Source organism: Nanorana parkeri, unplaced genomic scaffold (genome assembly GCF_000935625.1).
Source record: "Nanorana parkeri isolate BGI_ZX_2015 unplaced genomic scaffold, ASM93562v1 scaffold306, whole genome shotgun sequence".
Classification (NCBI taxonomy): Eukaryota; Metazoa; Chordata; class Amphibia; order Anura; family Dicroglossidae; genus Nanorana; species Nanorana parkeri.
In genome coordinates this window covers 474633-495703 of record NW_017306574.1, presented here as the reverse complement: position 1 = coordinate 495703, position 21071 = coordinate 474633, and the positions used below count along the sequence as shown (strand labels likewise).

The 21071-nt window shown below is 45.4% G+C and overlaps 1 protein-coding gene across 1 annotated transcript in view; it reads right to left on the bottom strand.

Annotated features, from left to right (window-relative positions):
- Positions 1 to 7909: 7909 nt before the first annotated feature.
- Positions 7910 to 21071, bottom strand: part of LOC108788123 (nectin-1-like) — a 72280-nt gene continuing 59118 nt past the window's right edge. Inside the window, exon 8 of the mRNA XM_018557849.1 lies at positions 7910 to 7967. Coding sequence (XP_018413351.1) covers positions 7910 to 7967 — 58 coding nt within the window. The remainder of the gene's footprint in view (positions 7968 to 21071) is intronic.

Below are 21071 nucleotides of genomic sequence, written 5' to 3'. Positions count from 1 at the left end.
ACACAATACCACAGTTCTTTTGTGTTTTTGTCTCCATTTGCACAGAACGATTGTACACAGAGTTTTGCATGATGATTTTATAAATACTCTCCTATGTGATTGGCCAGCTTTACTCTCGATGTTCTTGGGATTATTTCAGTCCACAATAGGAAATTAGGAGCAAAATGGCAGAGAATCGGGTTTATGTTCTGTTCTTGCAGGTTTTTTAGCATGTATGTCTTTTTATTCTGTGGCTCCAGGGTTCTGTATTTGCAGGTTGATTTATTTATAAATTTTTCTATGGGTTGAATTCAATGGATTTGTGCCGTGTTTTTTTCCCCTATGTAACTATGTGACACAGCTTTATAAAGCAAAACTCTTTAGTACAAATCTTAAGTTTCCCATACACTGGCTGAATTGCGGCTGGTTTTTAATGTACCGGATGAAATTCGCAGTGTGTGGGGCTGTTGGCTCCCTTTCAGCCGGCATTCCTCGATCAGCTGATCGAAGGAGCCGGCTGGAAAATCTTTGATCAATCAGAGCCGGCAGCCAATGATCCGCCCGCTCTGGTGGGGTATTCTGACAGAGTACAATGCAAACAGCGGCGATTCTTCGATCGACACGCTGTTTGTGTTGATGCCTGCGGGTTGAACAAAATAAACTGATAGGTGTATGGCCAGCTTTTAAAAGGATGGCATATGTACAGGGGCAACAGTACAGATCATGGACCCCATAGTAAAATTTCATAGGGACTTCCCGTGAGTGATAGACTACATTCTCGATACAAATTAGTGGGGATGCACCGATACCGTTTGTTCAGTATCGAGTACGAGTACTGATATTTTGCTTTCGGTACTCACCGATACCGGTAATGACATGCCGCCCGGCTTCCTGATTGCCCGGGAAGCCGGCCGCATGTTGTTTGGCGGGCCTGATTGTGATTGGCTGGGAAACCGGCTTCCCAGCCAATCAGGAAGCCGGGTGGCAAGTAATGACCAGCCTCCCAGTTGGCCAGGAAGCCGGCTCCATGCTGATTGGCTGGATAAAAAGGCTTCCCAGGCAATCAGCATTGAGCCGGCTGGATGCCAATTACCCGGGAAGCCGGCTTCCCAGCCAATCAGCAAGGAGCCGCCTGTTCGGCTAGCTTGATGCTGATTGCCCGGGAAGTTGGCTTCCCAGCCAATCAGCATGGAGCTGGCTTGCCGATCAGCAAGCCGGGAGGTGTGTCATTACTCGCCGCCAAGTTTCCTGATAGCACGGGAAGCTGGCTCCATGTTCCCCTACGGTACTGCCGGCCAAAGGATACCCTCCTCTGACCGGAAGTTCTGGTATCGGGGAAGGTATTGGAGCTTTGGGCGAGTACAAGTATTGGTATCGGTGCACCCCTTCAAATAAGATTGTGGTCCATCAAGGGAGCGAGCTTGGAGCGGTGACTACTTTACAACACACACAGGGACCATGGTGAGCAAAAGTAGTCACCCTCCAGAAGGAAGGACAGTGTCAGCACCAATTCAGAGATGATTGGAGGATTTACAGCCGAGTGATACACAAATACGTTACACTGTTGTTACTAGTTGAGGTACTTGAATGTATTTTTAAGATTTAACTCCTGAATTTAGTGTCACTTTAAGGATTGCAGAGGTTGTTATTGACACTGACCCTCCTGCAATATTTCCAGTCAAGAAAAGCTGACCTCAGACCTTCACAAGGAGACTCTTGAGTTGTTTTTGGTAATCTCAGATCCCTCTGTGCAGTAAAGAGAACTTGTTTAGCTTAGTAGTGTTGATTTATTGCCATTTATTGCCATTAGAGCTAGCTGCTGGCCATCCCGGCCAGCACTGAAATTAACCTGTTATGTCTAAAGCTGGCCATTCACCAGTAGAATTTCAATCATAAAACATTGCTTTGGGAGTGTCCGATTGTCTCATTGTTAGTGAGTGGGATCTAATCGCAGTGTTATCAAATGTAACGACGAGGAAAAGCGAAGGAGCAGGGAACAAACAAAATTCCAACCGTGCGTGTTACTGGAACTGGACTTGTTTTGTGTACACATTCACACAGATTTTCTGTTTAATTTGCCTCACGATGGGCCTTCCACTCCCAGACACCACACCAGCCGCGTAGGCTGCTATTGCTATTGTTGCACCATTAAATGTGTATTTGCACCTGTATGGGAGCAGCTGGTAAACTGGATGAGCTGTGATAATTCGCGTGCAATGGGAAAACAACCCATCAATGCGTGTCTTTGTATCTGTGACCTACATACGAAAAGATAACTTAATTCCTGGGTGGAGCACGCAGGTAGGAGGATACTGGTGCTCTGTATTTTCTGGAACTGCACACTGAAACATTTGACGTACCTGATGAATAGACGGCAGGAAATAGAGGAAACGTAATCGGGTGCATTTCCCAGAACAGGGAAGAAAGGTTTCTTTCAGTTTGGGAAGCCGCTGGGAACTACGATATAGAATGCGTCAAAGTCAGGTATTCCCCCCACATGTCTGTGTTAGTTTAGCCATTTAATGTAACGCCAACACTTTTATGGGAAGCAGATTTTCCTTCAAAATGATGGCGGCGTAAAAGGCAACGGGCAAAAACCCCACAGCAACCAATCAGCAGTTGTTTTTGGCATTCTGGGTACCCTGAGCTGATAACTGGGGAATTTAAACTGGATCTAGCATCAGATTAATGTTTTCATGCTGAGTGCAGCATTCTAAGTCATGTGTCAGCGTAACACTTCCAGGTATTTATTACCGATCACAGCAACCCCCTCCTGACAATAACATCATTTGCTTTTCTCTCCCGGACGGGGCCATATTTTCTCTGGCGTCATCCAGGGTCACCGTCCACGTCCTGGACTGAAAGATTACATAATCATGTAAATCCTGGTGCCTGAGTTCTATCAAAGATTGTGACTGGGTTGGAATGTGTGACTGGTCACGTGGTTGCACATTTTAACCTAATCACACCCACTTTTTCGGCGGTGAAATATGTGACCGGCAAAAGGTGAAGAATTCCAACGCTTTCTTGGCTGTTGCAGGGCAGATCGGCATGGCAGATGGTATGTGCAGGAGAACCGATCTGCCCTGGAACAGCTGATCGGTCCTGAAATGTAACTTCTATCCGACTCTGTGGAATGTCAGATCGCACTCGCAAAGTCACATTTCAGGACCGATCAACTGTTCCAGGGCAGATTGGTTCTCTTGCACATACCATCTGCCATGCCGATCTGCCCTGGAACAGCTGAGAAAGCGTTGGGATTCTTCACCTTTTGCCGGTCATATATTCCCCTGCCGAAAAAGTGGGCGGAGTTAGGTTAAAGTATGACCACGTCACCGGTCACACATTCTAACGCAGTCACAACGTTTGATAGAACACCTGCACATGTTAAATGGGAAACCCCATCAATTCACTAATGTCTGACACAGATCAGATGACACTCCGGACATCACACATGTGCTAAGCACATTCTCTTGTGGTTGAACAGCAGATTGTAGAAGTTTTTCTGTTAAAGAACTCCAGTTAAAAAATATATATTAACGCCTGCAGTGGGGCTCCATCCAGCACTGCGAGGGTTAAGTGCTCATTTCTCTAAGTTGGGCAGCTGAAACAGCGCCCCCTTCAGCCAGTTTCCTCCTCCGCTGCAGCGATGGTATGTGTGTCAGCATCCTCATGTCCTATACACTATATTAGATGTGATGACTGGAGGATCCTAAGGCCTCATTCACATGAGAATCGTCCCCCACGTACAGCTCCGTGCACGGCCGTATCGGGCAGCTCCCGGGAAGGACAGGTGCTGCGTGTGATTAGTACGCAGCCCCCATCCTGCTCTATGGGACTATGTGGCCGTGCGCCGCCCTACGCTCACCCGCCCTGCACGTCCGTACGGGTGCAGGTGAGCGTACTCGTACGCTGACAGGATGGAACCTGTCTGCGTCTCAGCCGGGACACCTGCACCCGTACGGACCTGCACTTGAGGTGAGCGCAGGGCGGTACGGCCGCATACTCCCATAGAGAAGGACGGGAGCTGCGTACTAATCACACGCAGCACCTGTCCTTCCCGGGAGCTGCCCGATACGGCCGTGCACACAGCACGGAGCTGTACGTGGCGGACGATTCTCATGTGAAAGAGGCCTAAGACAGCGCTGCAGCGGAGGGGGTGAGAGGCTCCAGGGACTGGTCGAAAGGTGCCCATACACCTGCCAATTATCGTACCATAATCGCTCGTACGACAATCGGCAGGTGTATGGGCAGCGTGCGACCGCATCAACTGTACGGTCGCACGACTTTCATCTTCCTAGCACGCTGGAAAACCAGCCGAAAATCTTACGATTTTTGGTGGGTCGTTGGCGTGCTTGGAAAGACGCACGGGCCGGTGTGCGCAACCGCACACTGCCCGCTCAGCATTGCAATCGTCGCAAGTACGATCTGTCTATCCAACGAAAGTCGTGCAATGGTTGTAAGGCGTATGGCCAGCTTAAGAGTAAGCCGGCTTCTAGGATCAGGTGAGCATAACTTGTTTTTAATGCTAATCACAAAAATTGCAGTGAACCATTGCCGTGCCGAAGGGCGGCGCACGGCCGCATAGAGCAGGATGGGGGCTGCGTACTAATCACACGCAGCCCCTGTCCTTCCCAGGAGCTGCCTGATACGGCCGTGCACGCAGCACGGAGCTGTGTGTGCCGGACGATTCTCGTGTGAATGAGGCCGAAGACAGCGATGCAGTGGAGGGGGCGAGAGGCTCCAGGGACCGGCCACTGCGAGGGTTAATGAAATTGTGAATTGTTGAATCATTGTGGCTTGAGCCCTTATACGCCACCATCTGTTTTTGGTACAATTTCAGTTCTGCCTTAACATGTTTCCAAAATAAATCCCAACTCACCAGATCACAAACTAAAGGCATCTAAAAATAAGAAGCTCTGGGTCCGAATTCAAAGCATTTCTACAGCCCAAACCAAAAACAAAATCTGTAACAGCTTACCAGGTGTTAGATGTGGCGCTTGCATTCGTTTACGGTTTTCAGGCTAAAGCTGCCCATACACCTTATGAATATTGGCGTTTTCGTCCGATATCCGTAAGGTTGATGGGCAGTGTACAACCGCAAATACTGTACAATCCATCGACTTTTGACTATCCAGCAGGTTAGAGAACTTCGGCCGATCGTACGATTTTCGCAAGGTTGGTGGCGTTTCCGTACGTCAAAACTCGTACATCTACACTGCACATGCGCAGACGAAAATACGTGCGGTCGATTACCGCAATTCCTACAGGTGCTTTCTTCTAATTACCGCGGATCCAACCTTGTGATAATCGGGGCAGGATGGGGCCGCCGTATGAACATCGCACAGCGCTTCAATCATCGGACGCAAAGTGTCGTCCGATGATCGCAAGGTGTATGGGCAGCTTTAGAATGTTTTCAGCAAGTACAGAAAACACCTGTTGATCCTGCCAGAAATGCAGTGACCTTGAGCTACAAATACAACACAAAGAGCCTGATCTTTATTAGGGCAACCACAAATCCCACCCATGTAATAGAGATGAACAAAGGCAGATACGGTTTGAAGCCTTGAAATAAAAGGAAAAAGGGTCTGAAAACTAAAGAAAACCATGGCAGTCACCCCATTTAAAGACTGCGGTATATTATATTTTTGATATGGCTTTGTATACACTTGAGCTGCAATCATACTTATCTATGACATGGTGTCTCGGCATCGAACACGTTTTAATAAACTAAATTTTAATATAAAATACAACATCGGATATAACAAGGTTTTGCCGCAGCAGATACATCCAGACTGGATTGCCAAACGTAAGTACAGATTGCCAGTCCTCAATATGGAAGCCAATGAAGTTGTGTGCGGAAGTAGACCCACATCTGGTAGTCTAATGCCTGTTGCTGCATGCTGGACGGTTCCCTCCATGGAGAACTGATACTGGAAGCGAGGAACCCTGTGTGAGTTAGTGTTGCTTCAGTTGGATATTACACAGGGCTGCCTGAGGGCTCTTCCTGCCCCCATGACGGTGTTGGGCCACTCACCAAGCACCAGCACTCTTCCCTTGGCATGAGTCACATGCTCCTTAATACTGCAAAGTATTTTCTTCACTCCCCCGTGAGGGATGCAAAGGCATGTGTAACTGAGGACGAGGGGAGCATTAGTGCAATCCTATTGCCCAAGCCAGTTTGCTTTAAAGGAGAACTATGAGGTTCTATCTTTTTTTTATGAATGCATTCCTTAGGCTAAATAAGTAAATAATGTAATTTACTGTAATTAGCCAAAATGCACAGGAAGGCTGTAAAACCTTATTGTAAAAATAAGGTTTTACAGCCTTCCTGTGCATTTTGGCTAATTACAGTAAATTACATTATTTACTTATTTAGCCTAAGGAATGCATTCATAAAAAAAAAGATAGAACCTCATAGTTCTCCTTTAAGCTTCCTATAGACGTGAGATGATAGTGGCCCGTTCTGGACACATTTAATGCTTATGCTTCAATGGCGCAGGCCAGTTTGCTTTAAGCTTCCCATAGACGTGAGATGATAGTTGCCTATTTTGGCCATTGTTAATGCTCATGCTTCAAAGGTGCTTGCAGGGATGCTTGTGACCAGGGTATCACTGGACATCCAACCAGCTTCCTCAATTCAGAATGACTTGTACAAAAATTATCTGATAATAAATATGCTGACTGTTGCTCCATTCAACGTAATCTGTTAACCATAACCAGCATGGAGTCAGAGATCTCATGGAGGTGAGTACCAGACATAACCAGCATGGGGTCAGAGCTCATGGGGGTCAGTACTAGACAACCAGCAGGGGGTCAGAAATCTCATGGAGGTCAGTACCAGACAAAACCAGCATGGGGTCAGAGGTCTCATGGAGGTCTGCCACAATGTTTTAACCTCTCACTGGGAGGCTCAATAACACCTGCTAGCTCCAATCATGCAAATGCAATGAATACCTTACCTACATGAGGTCTCTGACCCCATGCTGGTTATGTCTAGGTACTAACCCCCATGAGGTCTCTGACCCCCTGCTGGTTATGTCTAGGTACTGACCTCCATGAGGTCTCTGACCCCATGCTGGTTATTTCTAGGTACTGACCCCCATGAGGTCTCTGACCACCTGCTGGTTATGCCTAGGTACTGACCTCCATGAGGTCTCTGACCCCATGCTGCTTATGTCTAGGTACTGACCCCCATGAGGTCTCTGACCCCCTGCTGGTTATGTCTAGGTACTGACCCCCATGAGGTCTCTGACCCCCTGCTGGTTATGTCTAGCTACTGACCTCCATGAGGTCTCTGACCCCATGCTGGTTATGATTAACACTGTTGATAGTAGCAACATTCACCCTATTTATTCCCAGATAATTTTTGTACAAATCATTCTGAATTGAGAAAGCTGGTCGGATGACAAGCGAAACATCAAGAAAAATACAGCAAGTCCAGTTGCCTTGATTTATTGTTTACAAATGCAACTTATCTGTTTTCCTGGGCTGAGTTTGCAATTTTTTAGTAATATGGGCCATTGAGGTCAGCCAATATGGTCTCGGGTACTGGGCTCAGAACCTCAAGGAACCAACTCCATCCCAGGAAGCAGTGTGATGAGATTATCATTAAACATTCTCTCATTTATATTCCACTTCCATGTCACCAGAACTCTTCCTAGGATTGGGATAGTGACCCCCAAGACCACAACACCAGTTGCAGGTTCTAGAGTAGGCCAGTAATAGCCGTCCTGCTGAGTCGCAGCATCTCCATTGGTCACCACTGTCCATTGTCAGAGCATCCCCAAGTCACAAATGATTTGTCTGTGATAAAGGAACCGGAGGAGGGGGAACTTCCCCTGGCGGGAATGTAAAACTGGAACAAAAAAGGGTATAAAAAATACAACTTTCTAATTTAAATAAAACACAAAACAAAACAGTTCGCTCTTCAATCCTCCGCATAGTTCATCGCTTGTTCGTCATCTTCATCATCATCATCTCTGGTTCTGAAATAAAAGAAAGGTTTTATATTAACAAAGTGATAAAAACACTTCCTTTGGGGAGAACAAAAGCAGCCAAATCCAACAAATAGTAAGACTATCGCCACTCCCATTCAAAGAGCGAGTTTCCCGTGAATAATATAAACATCGCTTTAAAAAGAATACGTTGGGGAAACCTAAGGAAGTGTAGAAGTGTAACAAATCCGTATTTCTGCCGATAAAGACATCATGTCGCAGAAGGAAAGGCCATCAAATCCCAACTCCTTCATTGCACAAATATCATCCTATCAGTTTTATTACAAAGCAGCACGTAGACACCTGACTCCTCCCTCTCTGCAATACGACAGCACAACTCCAAATGCAAAATGCCCCGTGCCATGGAATGTGAAAGTGATATTAAAAGTAGAACTATGAGGGGGGTGCTTTTCACTCATCCTCATAGTTCTAGCCGACCTGTGACAATGAGACTGTCACAGGTCGGCTCAGTAGATCGGGAAGTGAGTGAACACATACCGGCGCTCGCTCACTTCTCCATCCTGTCACTGCAGAGAGCCGTGACAGGGGAGGGGCTGGATTCCCCCCTCCTGGCGCCGCTTCTCCAGTGCTGACTGGCGGCGGAACGGATGGGGCGGGTACAGCTGGCTCTGCCTCTAGATAGGCAGAGCTGGGCAGATCCAGACATAATTGTCGGGATCTGTTTCAGCTGCAGCGTCTCAGTATACCGCGAGCTGTAGCTCGCAGTATACTGAGCTTTGGGTGACGGGAGGACGCTAGTTTGTGTTCTCCCGTTACCCTTAGGAGAACTATGGGGAAAAGCCCTGACCCCATAGTTCTCCTTTAAAGACTCCATTTTTTAAATCTTTTTTCCTTTAACCACTTGAAGTCCGCGGTGTTACACCCCCTTCCTGTCCCGGCCATTTTTCAGTATTCAGCGCTGAGGTACTTTGACTGACATTTATTCCGTCATGCAGCGCTGTACTGAAATTAATTTTATACCATTTTTTGGGGACACATAGAACTTTCTTTTGGTGGTATTTAATCACCACTGGGGGTTTTATTTTTTACTATATTTCAGAAAATTTACTGAAAATGTTTTTTTACATTATGTTAGGAAACAATTATTATTACCCAAATTTTGTGGTAAAATATAAAAGTCGGGGTCATGTCAGGTAAATAGACACCAAACATGTCAAGCTTAAAAATTGTGCGCACCCGCGAAATCGCAAAAATCTACCATACCCAAAATTGACCATAGATGACATGTGATATGTAACATGTGCGGCGTAATGGGCGCAATCGTTGTTTTTGCAGGTTTTTTGTTTTTTTTTAATTCTTTTTTATGTGTAACTGTAAAAAATTTTTTAAGTAAACTTAAAATTGTTTCCTATTTTTTTTCCACTTAACTTTATTTGCTATCACATTGGGGGCTAAGAAACCCCCCTATGTGATAGCAAAAGATGTGACAGGTCCTCTTTATGGAGACATCAGAGGTCTCCAAGACCCCTAATGTCACCTAGGACCCCCCAAAGAAGCAGATGAAGCACAGATCTGCTTCATCAGCTTCTCTCCAGCGTCTGAAGCTAGAGAGTGACACGAGGATGCGGAAGTGATCTAATATACATCAGTTCCGCATTCTGGCAGCGGAGAGGAGACCGGAGGGAGCTTGTGTACCGACCTCCCTCTAATCCCCTGTGACAGAGGCACTATGCTGGTCCCGGGCTTGCACCGGGCCCAGCAGAGCCTGGGACCAGCGTGACAACGAGGGGGGGGGGCGGATGGAGGAGACACACACACACACACAGGCCGGCAGATCATACAAGCGATCCGCCGGTGCCTGTTTTTAAATTGACGGTGTTTCCCGCTCGTGCGCACCGAGCGTGGGTGAGGCTGAGCGGACGTCTACAGACGCCCATTCAGATCTAGAGACCACCGATTTTTTTACAAAGGCCGGCCGGGAGGTAATTAAGTGGCGGCTAGCAGAAGGAGCCTATGGCTCCTCTGCCATCAGTATCCTCCCCCTGCAACCCGGCGGCGGGGACGAGCGTCGCTGACAGGTAAGTGACAGGAGGGGGGGAGAAAAAAGGTTCTGGGCCGTTTTTACCCTAATGCAGAGAATGCATTAAAGTGACATTAAACCCTCAGATTTTTTAACATAAACCAATACTGTAATGTGCGCCTTACTGTAATCCATGGTAGTTTCCCTTCTCTTTGCTGCTCTTCCTTTTAAATCTGTATCTCTTCTCATGCTGGGCAGAACTTCTGTTTTGCAGCAGACTGCCTTGTCTCAGGAATGGATACACGGTGTCTGTGTACTGTATAGATTTGTATAGGTTTGTAACCTGAGCCAGCACTACAGGAAGAGGCCCTGAGCTGAAAAGAGAAGTTCTCCCCAAGCATGAGAAGACATGAGGATTTAAAAGGAAGAGCAGGAAAGAGAAGGGAGACAACCATGGATTACAGTAAGGCGCACATTACAGTATTGGTGTATGTTAAAAAATCTGAGGGTTTAATGTCACTTTAAGGTAAAAAATGGCCAGACCTTAATACTACTTTAATTAAACTTGCTGCAGACTACTAAGTATGTGCAACTGTGTGTGCTCCCAGTTCCCGCTTGAGACCAATCAGAAAAAACCTAGTGGTAGAGTTATTGTCATGTTAACAGATACACATTAGCACTGCTAAACTTGGTCTGGGCGTCTAAGCTTCATAAACTCCAGTCACCAAAGGGTTAAAGTGCATGCAAACCCTAAAGGTGCCCATACACTGCACGATTCTCGTACGAGAATCGCGGGATATCCCGCGATCGTACGAGAATCGTGCAGTGTATGGAAGCCGTGCAACCGTTTCTACTGTACGGTCGCACGTCTTCCGTCGAACCAGCAGGCTAGAAAACCCGCCGGGAATCGTACGATTCTCGGCGAGTTAGTGGCCTGCTGGTTCGACAACTGCCGAACGGGCCGGTGTGCGCACGCGCACACAGTCCATTTGCAGTCATCTTAAGCCCGCCCCTCATTGCAGTCATCGTAAGCCCGCCCCCCAGGGGGGCGGGCTTGCGATGATCGCAAGTACGATCTGCCTGTCCAAGATGGGCAGATTGTACTTTTTTTAAGTACTTTACAACCCTCGCAAGACAAAAGTCTTGCGAGGGTTGTAAAGTGTATGGGCACCTTAACAATGACCTTCTCTTATTCTTTCGGCCTGTTCATCTACCATTGAAAGTGTTTTGTTATATCTGTTCAATAAATACCTATTGATCTTGTCAGAGATTCAGAGCCCTCGGCACTCTAGCTATATTAACTCAACGAGGCTCATTAGCCCTCTGTATTTTAAGACTGCTGGATAAGGAGCCCTCATGCTGTAGAGCAGTGCTCCCCAACCTTTTTATCGCCGCGGACCGGTCAACGCTTGATAATTTTACCGTGGCCCGCTGAGGGGGGGACGTTGATTGTTTATATTTTAGATTGTTTTGATTTAATAATTTTAATTTCATTGTATTTAAACATGCCTTCAAAATAAAATACAGTTACACCAAAAAATGAAAGCGTTGGAATTCTTTACCTATTCCACCACCGAAAAACTGGGCGAGATTACGTTAAAATGTGACCACGTCACTGGTCACACATTCTAACGTAGTCTCAAACTTTGATAGATCACATGCCTACCTGTAATCATTTAATCAGAGAAATAGATTATAATAGGGAACATTACAGTGTAATATTCCCCATTATAATCCACGTCTAATGACATGATGTAAGACACCCCCCCCCCTTCCCCCGCTTAGACTCACGCTTCCAGGAGCAGCAGTCATGCGTCGATGTGTGCACTCACTGCAGGGGGCGGGGCAGGGCATGTGACACACACACGTCTCCTGTGACTCACCTCCCCTCCCGCCGCCTGTTACTATAGACGCGGCCGGGAGGGGAGGTGAGTCACAGGACCCGCCCCCTCACTGTGAAGCCCGTCGGCAGTGCGGGGCCCCGGTGTTCGAACACCGGGACCGTGCACTGCCATATTTTGCATGACCGGACCGCACTGAGACTGTGCGGCCCGGTACCATTTGACCAGGGGGTTGGGGAACACTGCTGTAGAGCATTGGAAAAGGGGAGGATTTGGATTTGGGAGGGTTTGAGAAGTTTAGAAGAATACAACTGGGCAGTGCTGACACCACTCATTTTCACACAAATGCTGGGTGTTGTCAAGTTGCAACATATATTTAGGAGCTTTTGTGACACAACAGCTATTTGTCCGCATTTGAAGGGTCCTTTAAGGGATAATACATGGGGAAATGTGTATGTATTGCAGATGTTTTTTTCTTATTTATGGCATAGTGGCTAGCATTTCTGCCTTGTAGCACTGGGGGTCCCCCAGTTCAAATCCCGGTCAGGGCACTATCTGCAAGATGTTTGTATGTTCTCACTGTGCTTGTGTGTGTTTCCTCCGGTACTCCGGTTTCCTCCCACACTCCAAAGACATGCTGGAAGGTTAATTGGCTTCTGTCCAAATTGGCCCTGTATACGTGTGCAATACGGACCTTAGATTGTAAGGGTCTTGAGTGCAGGGACTGATGTGAATGTGTTCTATGTAAAGCAAAACAAATGGCAAACACACTCATCAATTTGTAACCAGCTCTAAGCAAGGTGCACATGGAAGGGCTTTATACAGTACAACAGCAAAAAGTTTTCCCAGCACACTCGCCAGCCAACATGCTAAAAAACTTGTCTCACCGCTAAGGTTAAAAGCAGAGGTTTTATATACACGTCTTCTGCAGAAAATGTGAAAGCCGCACAGCCGCGCCAAGGCACCTCTATATAGTGCGGTCCTAACTCTAAACTATGAGAGCCTTCATCTTGGAGCACATGGGGCAAAAGATAAAATTGAGTGCAGGTTTGTCAGGAGGAAGCCCAACCCCCTTAAAGGCACAGAGACGCACAAGAGACACCACACATCACAACGGCAGCTGAGACCCCCCCCATGCGTCACTGCACCAAATCAGTCAAGCAGGCTTTCACATTTTCTGCAGAAGACATGTATCTAAACCTCTGTTTTTAGCCTTAGCGTTGAGACAAGTTTTTTTGCATGCTGGCTGGTGAGTGTGCTGGGAAACGTTTTGCTGTTGTGCTGTATGTAAAGCTCTGTACAAATTGACAGCGCTATATAAATACCTGTAATAAAAAAAATTGCTCTGACATGCACTTTAATCTTTTTTTTTTATAACAATTTCTTTATTTTGAAAAATGTTCAAAAGTGGGTTACAAAAACAAAATGCAAGACGTTTCAAGATACAGTATTAAATTTCAAACAGTCAAAGCATACAAAGCAAGTGAAGTGGAAACACAATCAATTAAATTGCCCCTTAATGAGGCTGTATCAAGAACCTCTTGGCTAAGCATAGGAATATAGTGTAATTCAAGAGGTTAGCATTCCTGGGTTGTCTGCATATAAGTACTTTTGTTGTAAACTACTATGCCGTGATTTACCATCACAAAATTATATAAACTTATATCAAACATGGTTATTAAAATAACCTAAACATAAAACAAAACTTATAGTATGTGAGTCTCATTCCAGTCCTGGGGTAAGACACTGGTAGGCATATGTCTCTCGAGTATCCTGATCTCATATTCACTTGTTATTCCAGCGGATTCCCTCTTAACTGAATAGTGTAGCTCCCACCTGTACTCCGGGTTAGGGGTGGCATGCACTTTAATCTTAATGTTGTATGTGCGTTCAGGTGACAGCCAACCCTCCGGCCCATCCACTCCATTCTCTGCAGCTGGTAGGAGCGCACTTTTGGCTGACTGATGAGAAATTGGAACACGGGGACCGGCACAGCAGCTGCCTATACTGAGAAGGAAGGAGAGATCAGCATTCCCCACCGCTGATCTCTCCTCCTCTCTCTCTAAAGGCAAAATTGATGTCTATTACATAACTTCGACCTTTAGCTGTCATTTCTCTGGCTTCTATAGCCAGAGAAGAAGCTGGTGAAGCAGATCTGTGCTTCATCAGCTTCTTTGGGGGTCCCCAAGTGACATTATGGGTCTTAGAGACCCCTGATGTCTCCATAAAGAGGACCGGTCATTGTATATTATTTATCACATAGGAGGCTTGTTAACCCCCTATGTGATAGCAATCAAGTTCAGTGTAAACAATTAATTTAAAAAAATTCAAGTCTCATATTAAAAAAATATAAACAACACCCAAAAAAACCTCAAGTCCCCCCCGCACATATAAACGTAAATACCTGTCTGGTGCGCCTACATGCGAAAAAACTATTATGCCTAGTACCGCAGCGCTGAATACTGAAAAATGGCCTGGCCAGGAAGGGGGTGAAACACTATGGCCTTCAAGTGGTTAAACCGTCGCTATGGCCACTTTTAGGCATGGTAGTTTTTTGCGATTTCGCAGGCACGCGCAATTTTAAGGTTGACGTTTGGTGTCTATTGGCACGACGTGACCCCCGTCTTTTATATTTTACCAGAAAATTGGGCAATGGTAAATGTTTTATGACAAAGTAGGGAAAACAGGTTTTTTTTCCCCAAAATTTTCGGAACTTTTTTCATTATATAGTAAAAAATAAAACCCCCTCAGCACTCAGCTAGAAGACCTTCGTTTGAGTTATGACATATTCAGGGCCGGTGCTAGGATTCTTGCCTACACAGGCAAAGTGCATTTTTGCGCCCCCTCCCCGACCCCCTGTAAAAACAGGGCATTTTGACATGTACTTGTATAGCTCCAGGAGCTCCAGGTGGGGTCCTAATTTAGCTGGCCGGCGACTGCTTGAGGTGCCGCGCGTGTTGGGATCCTCTGCCAGTCGCCGGCCAGCTAAATTAGGACCCCACCTGGAGCTCCTCCTACTGGACCAGCGCTGACTCGCCGCTGCTCTCCCGCCCCGAAGGTAAGTGAAAAAAAAATACATAGCGCAAACATCGGGGCATTTTGACAAGTACAAGTACTTGTCAAAATGCCCTGTTTTTTTCCGCCCTCACCCTGCAGCGCCCTCAGACGCCAGAAATAAATGTTTGAAGGCGGATGACTACAGCTCCTAACACAGAAGGACGGTGAATAATAAATACTGAACTACTAAAGGACAAGGAATGCTTTCGTCCTATACACAATGGCCTCCTTTGTTTCAAACTTGTCATTGCTGAAAAGGAGATTATACACGTCACAAAAAGCTTCTGTGTTACCACTAATGCTGATCCGGTTCCATAATCCCAGCAATGACACCAGTGAGTCAGTTCATGGTTAATGTAGAATTACTAAGGGAAGGCTCATTTGTACTTATTTTCTACAGCGCATTGTCTTCCCCTAAATAGAATTCCAATGAGATCAATAAAAAATGTAATGTGATGTCAGTCGACAGTCCAAGTCCAACAGTAAGTGCAAAGACCATCCAAACAATGACACAAGTCAAACAGCACACGCAGACCTAAAACTCCTCATGTGGTTTATTTTGGTTGCATTTGACAATAAAACATGTGGACACTTCACTAGGATGATTGTGCGCGATGGATTACTGTTGGCAGCCTGGATGCCTATTGTATAAATTCAGCTGAGTACAGAGTCTAGATGTCTGTTTTGCAGCAATATAATCCATTGTGTTTGCTGAACCCTGCATACGTAGGAACAAATTTGCTGCGCTCTATGCATTGCTGATTATTTGCTGTCAGCAGTGACTTTCATTCCCGGAAGACTACAGAGCTTTATTCAGCTAAACACAAAATCTATATGATTGTCCTTGGAGTAGCAAAATCCATCATGCAGGCTAAATTGTGAATATACACTATATTGCCAAAAGTATTGGGACGCCTTTACACACACACATGAACTTTAATGGCATCCCAGTCTTAGTCCGTAGGGTTCAATATTGAGTTTGGGCCGCCCTTTGCCACTATAACAGCTTCAACTCTTCTGGGAAGGCGTCCACAAGGTTTAGGAGTGTGTCTATGGGAATGTTGGGCTCACAGTCTCCGCTCCAATTCATCCCAAAGGTGTTCTATCGGGTTGAGGTCAGGACTCTGTGCAGGCCAGTCAAGTTCCTCCACCCCAAACTCCCCCATCCATGTCTTTATGGACCTTGCTTTGTGGTGCGCAGTCATGTTGGAACAGGAAGGGGCCATACCCAAACTGTTCCCACAAAGATGGGAGCATGAAATTGTCCAAAATGTCTTGGTGTGCTGATGCCTTAAGAGTTCCCTTCACTGGAACTAAGGGGCCAAGACCTGCCCAATGCCTGAAAAACAACCCCCACACCATAATCCCCCCTCCACCAAACTTTACACTTGGCACAATGTAGTAAGGCAAGTACCGTTTTCCTGGCAACCGCCAAACCCAGACACGTCCATCGGATTGCCAGACAGAGAAGCGTGATTGGTCACTCCAGAGAACACGTCTCCACTTCTCTAGAGTCCAGTGGCGGCGTGCTTTACACCACGGCATCCAACGCTTTGCCTTGACCTTGGGGATTTGTTGTTCCCAGTTGCTTCCACTTTGTTATAATACCAGTAACAGGTGACTGCGGAATATTTAGTGGCAGGGAAATGTCACGGATGGACTTATTGCACAGGTGACAACCTATCACGGTACCAGGCTGGTAGTCACTGAGCTCCTGAGAGCGACCCATTCTTTCACAAAATGTTTGTAGAAGCGTCTGCATGCCGAGGTGCGTGGTTTTATACACCGGTGGCCACGGAGGTGATTGAAACACCTGAATCCAATGATTTGGAGGGGGGTCCCAATACTTTTTTGACAATATAGTGTATATGAGCTTGTTTTCTGCAGCTTGTATGGACTTTTAATCACAAGATATTCAAGTTCATTTAGATCTGATAGTGCAATACCCCCTTTTACAGTAAAGAAAAATAATAATTTGATCCCCGGCAGATTATGGAAGTTTGCCCACTTACAAGGAAATGAAAGGTCTATAATTTTTATCACCGGTCTATTTTAAATGAGAGTGACAGAATATCAACCAAAAATCCAGAAAACACACATGATACAAATGTTATAAATTGAGTTGCAGTTCAGTGAGTAAAATAAGTATTTGATCACTTACCAACCAACCATAATTCTGGCTCCTCCCACAGACTGGCTATGTGGTACACAGATGAGTCCTGTCACTTTAAGAAGGAGCTCCTAACGCCAACTCGTTATGTATGTAAAAGACACCTGTCCACAGAATCTTTTTCTTCCATTCAAATCTCACCACCATGGGCAAGACCAAAGAGCTTTCAAAGGATGTTAGGGACAAGATTGTAGACCTGCACAAGGCTGGAATGGGCTACAAGACTATCAGCAAGAAGCTTTGTGAGAAGTGAAACTGTTGGAGCGATTATTCGCAAATGGAAGGAATACAAAATAACCATCAATCGCCCCTGGTCTGGAGCTCAATGCAAGATTTCATGATAAAGATCATGATAAAAGTGTGGGATCAGACCAGAACTACATGGGAGGAGCTTGTGAATGATCTCAAGGAAGTTGGGACCACAGTCACCAAACAAACCATTGGTAACACAATACACTGCCTTAGATTGAGATCCTGCAGTGCCTGCAAGGTCCACCTCCTCAAGAAGGCACATGTAAAGGCCCATCTGAAGTTTGCTAGTGAACGTCTAAATGATTCAGAGGAGGATTGGGAGAAAGTGCTGCGGTCAGATGAGACCAAAATTGAGCTCTTTGGCATTAACTCGACTCGCCGGGTTTGGAGGAAGAAAAATGCTGACTATGACCCTAAGAACACCATCCCTACAGTCCAGTACGGAGGTGGAAACATTATGCTTTGGGGCTGTTTCTCTGCTAATGGTACAGGCCGACTTTGCCGCATTGAGGGGCCAATGGACGGGGCCATGTATTGTAAAATCTTGGATTAGAGCCTCCTTCCCTCAGCCAGAACACTGAAAATGGGTCATGGATGGGTCTTTCAGCATGACAATGACCCAAAACATACCACCAACGCAACAAAGCAGTGGCTCAAGAAGAAGCACATTAAGGTCATGGAGTGGCCTAGCCAGTCTCCAGGCCTCAATCCTATAGAAAATCTATGGAGGGAGCTGAAACTTCAAGTTGCCAAGCGACAGCCAAGAAACCTTAAGGATTTAGAGAAGACCTGTAAAGAAGAGTGGACCAAAATCCCTCCTGAGATGTGTGCAAACCTGGTAACCAACTACAAGAAATGTCTTACCTCTGTGCTCGCCAACAAAGGTTTCTCCACCAAGTACTAAGTCATGTTTTGCTTGGAGATCAAATACCTATTTTACTCCCTGAGCTGCAACTCTATTTATAACATTTGTATCATGTGTTTTTTCTGGATTTTTGGTTGATATTCTGTCTCTATCATTTAAAATACGCCTCTGATAAAAATTATAGACCTTTCATTTCATTGTAAGGGGGCAAGCTTACCAAATCTGCAGGGGTCAAATTATTATTTGGATATTACACTGTATATCCAACCCGATGTATTTGTATGGTTTGTAAATGTTATAAAGTTTTTTTTAAATTAAAGATTCATTTTATTACAATGTTAGGTGCTGATCAATTCTTCTCTGCAATGACAGAAGTCTTTCTAACTAGGCATGTGCATCAACCTGCATGCTTGGTTCCCCTTGAGCGATACTAAAGGGGAGCCAAGACACTAAACTCAGGAGTTACATCTTAAAAATACATTCAAGTACACCAACTATTAACAAGAATGTATCTTATTTGTGTATCACTCGGCTGTAGATCCTCCAATCATCTCTGAATTGGTGCCGATACTGTCCTTTCTTCTGGATACTTTTGCTCCCCATGGTCGCTGTGTGTGTTGTACAGTAGTCACCGCTCCAAGCTTGCTCCGGTGATGGACTACAATCTCAGGTTTAGTTTACTTATTTGTTTTGAAATTGTAGTCCATCACAGGAGTGAGCATGGAGCGGTGACTACTTTACAACACACACAGGGACCATGGGGAACAAAAGTAGCCCCCCTCCAGAAGGAAGGACAGTGTCGGCACCAATTCTACAGCTGAGTGATACACAAATAAGTTACATTTCTGTTAATAGTGAGGGTACTTGAATGCATTTTTAAAGTGTAACTTTTGAGTTTACTGTCACTTTAAGCATCATGTGCGTCACATTTTATCTGCCCATAGATACAATTTAGATTATCACCGTTGGGGTAAATGAGCATTTATCAAGTTTTCTCAAGCGTCACTGGTCATTTCTACAAATAGTTACTTATTAACTAAAAGGTGAGCTCAGATAACATGAAAGTTGTTTAATATAGGAAAGGCTTTGTAAGGGTTCCATTGAATGCATTAAGTGACAGGAAATGATTGGACCAAAACATTTTCAAAGACTTTCTTTCATGAGTAGTGATGGGATTTAGATGACTTCCAGAATGACTAAACATTAGACATAGCTTTGGGCTTCAGAACATAATTGGAGGGGAAATGCAGTACAGATGAGACTGTGCATCAGAGATACAAAATCTCAAACTGTGCGTTGTATTGTTTCAGTAATGTTTTTTTTTTTTTAATTCAGGATTTGATGAGGAAATTATTCATATTTAAAGCTGAATTTCGGGAAACTTAAAAAAAAGTGTGCCACACTGCAATGGTTAAATACTTTTTTTTTTTTTTTACTAGAGTACCAGGAAATAATGACTTTTACTGATCTTATTCCTTGCTTCCCCAGCAGCTGGCACTCATATCTACTCCCTGACCCTCTGGGTTGTGGAAGGGCCTTCAATTTCCTCACTTACAATGCGGGACTGTTGGCCCCGCATGGTCCGTGATGATGTTACAGTTGTGAATGCTGGCCGGAGCGCCAAAGAGAAGAAGTTTCCATGGAAGGAGGAACATTAGGAAGCAAAGGATAAGGCAAGTAAACCGGAATTTAAACTAGTACCCTAGGCACAAAAAAAGAGAATTTAACCCTTGCTTTGGAGGGGGGAGCACAGCTGCAAAGGTACATTGCACTGTTCCCCAGAGTTCAGCTTTAAAGGAAACCTCTACAATACCCATTCAGGGAAAAGCAATAGGTTTGCTTTAATCCCTCTCTCAGTATATATGGAGATGGATGCGATAGCTATAGGCCAATCAGCACTGTCATGGGTGGAGTCTATGGCCCTGTGTAGCTACCACTCCAGCTACTTGTTGTATACAAAGGGCTTTCCTTTCACTCCTGAAATAGAGCAGTGGGGAGCTAAAGGAAGGTAAGTACTGTATTTGCTGGCGTATAAGACTACTTTTTATACTTAAAAACATCCCCCGAAAATCGGGGGTCGTCTTATACGCAGGGTATACAATGTATACCTTTAGTTCGTTTAGGCCAAGCTGGCCCCGAAACGAACATCCCTAATCAGTCAGCCCGCTGGATGTGCGGTAATACTGTATGTACGGTAGCTTCGGCTACATACAGTAGCTGAGCCAATCACGGCGAGCGATGTACACAACCTCTGCCAATCCAAGCAAGCTTTGTATTCATTAATAGAATACATTGCTCGCCATGATTGGCTCAGCGCGGTATACTGTATGTAGCTGAAGCTACAGTACATACAGTATTACCGCAAATCCATCCATGATGTTTTTAAATGGTGTTGCCTCGGAAGTGGGGTAGTCTTATATGACGAGTATAGCCCAAAACCTATGGTTTAAGTGGAAAATTAGGTGGTCGTCTTATACACCCAGTCGCCTTATACGCCGGCAAATACGGTATATGGATGCTGGCAAAAACCTTTTTCATGTACGTATATGGCGTTCAGCTCCTGCCTTTTTATGGGATAGAGGTCAGAATATGGTTCAGCCCTGATTATCTAACACAACACACAATCCCACAATGCTCAGCACCGGTCTTCTGCAACAGCAGCTCTCCATGTCCGGGTGCCTGCTCTGTACAGGTCCATCCTTACCAGCCAATATACTCCAAAAAGATACATGCACCGAACTCCCATATCCTCCACACAAATTGTTTCACATGGCCAGCCTGATATCGGTAAAAATTAAACCAAGGCAACAGGACTTGATGTATTTTTCTTGAAGATGTTGTGATGGTCATCCAACTAGCTTTCTCAATTCAGAAGGCTAGTCAGATGACCAGCGAAACTTTAAAAAAAACATAGCAAGTCCAGTTGCCT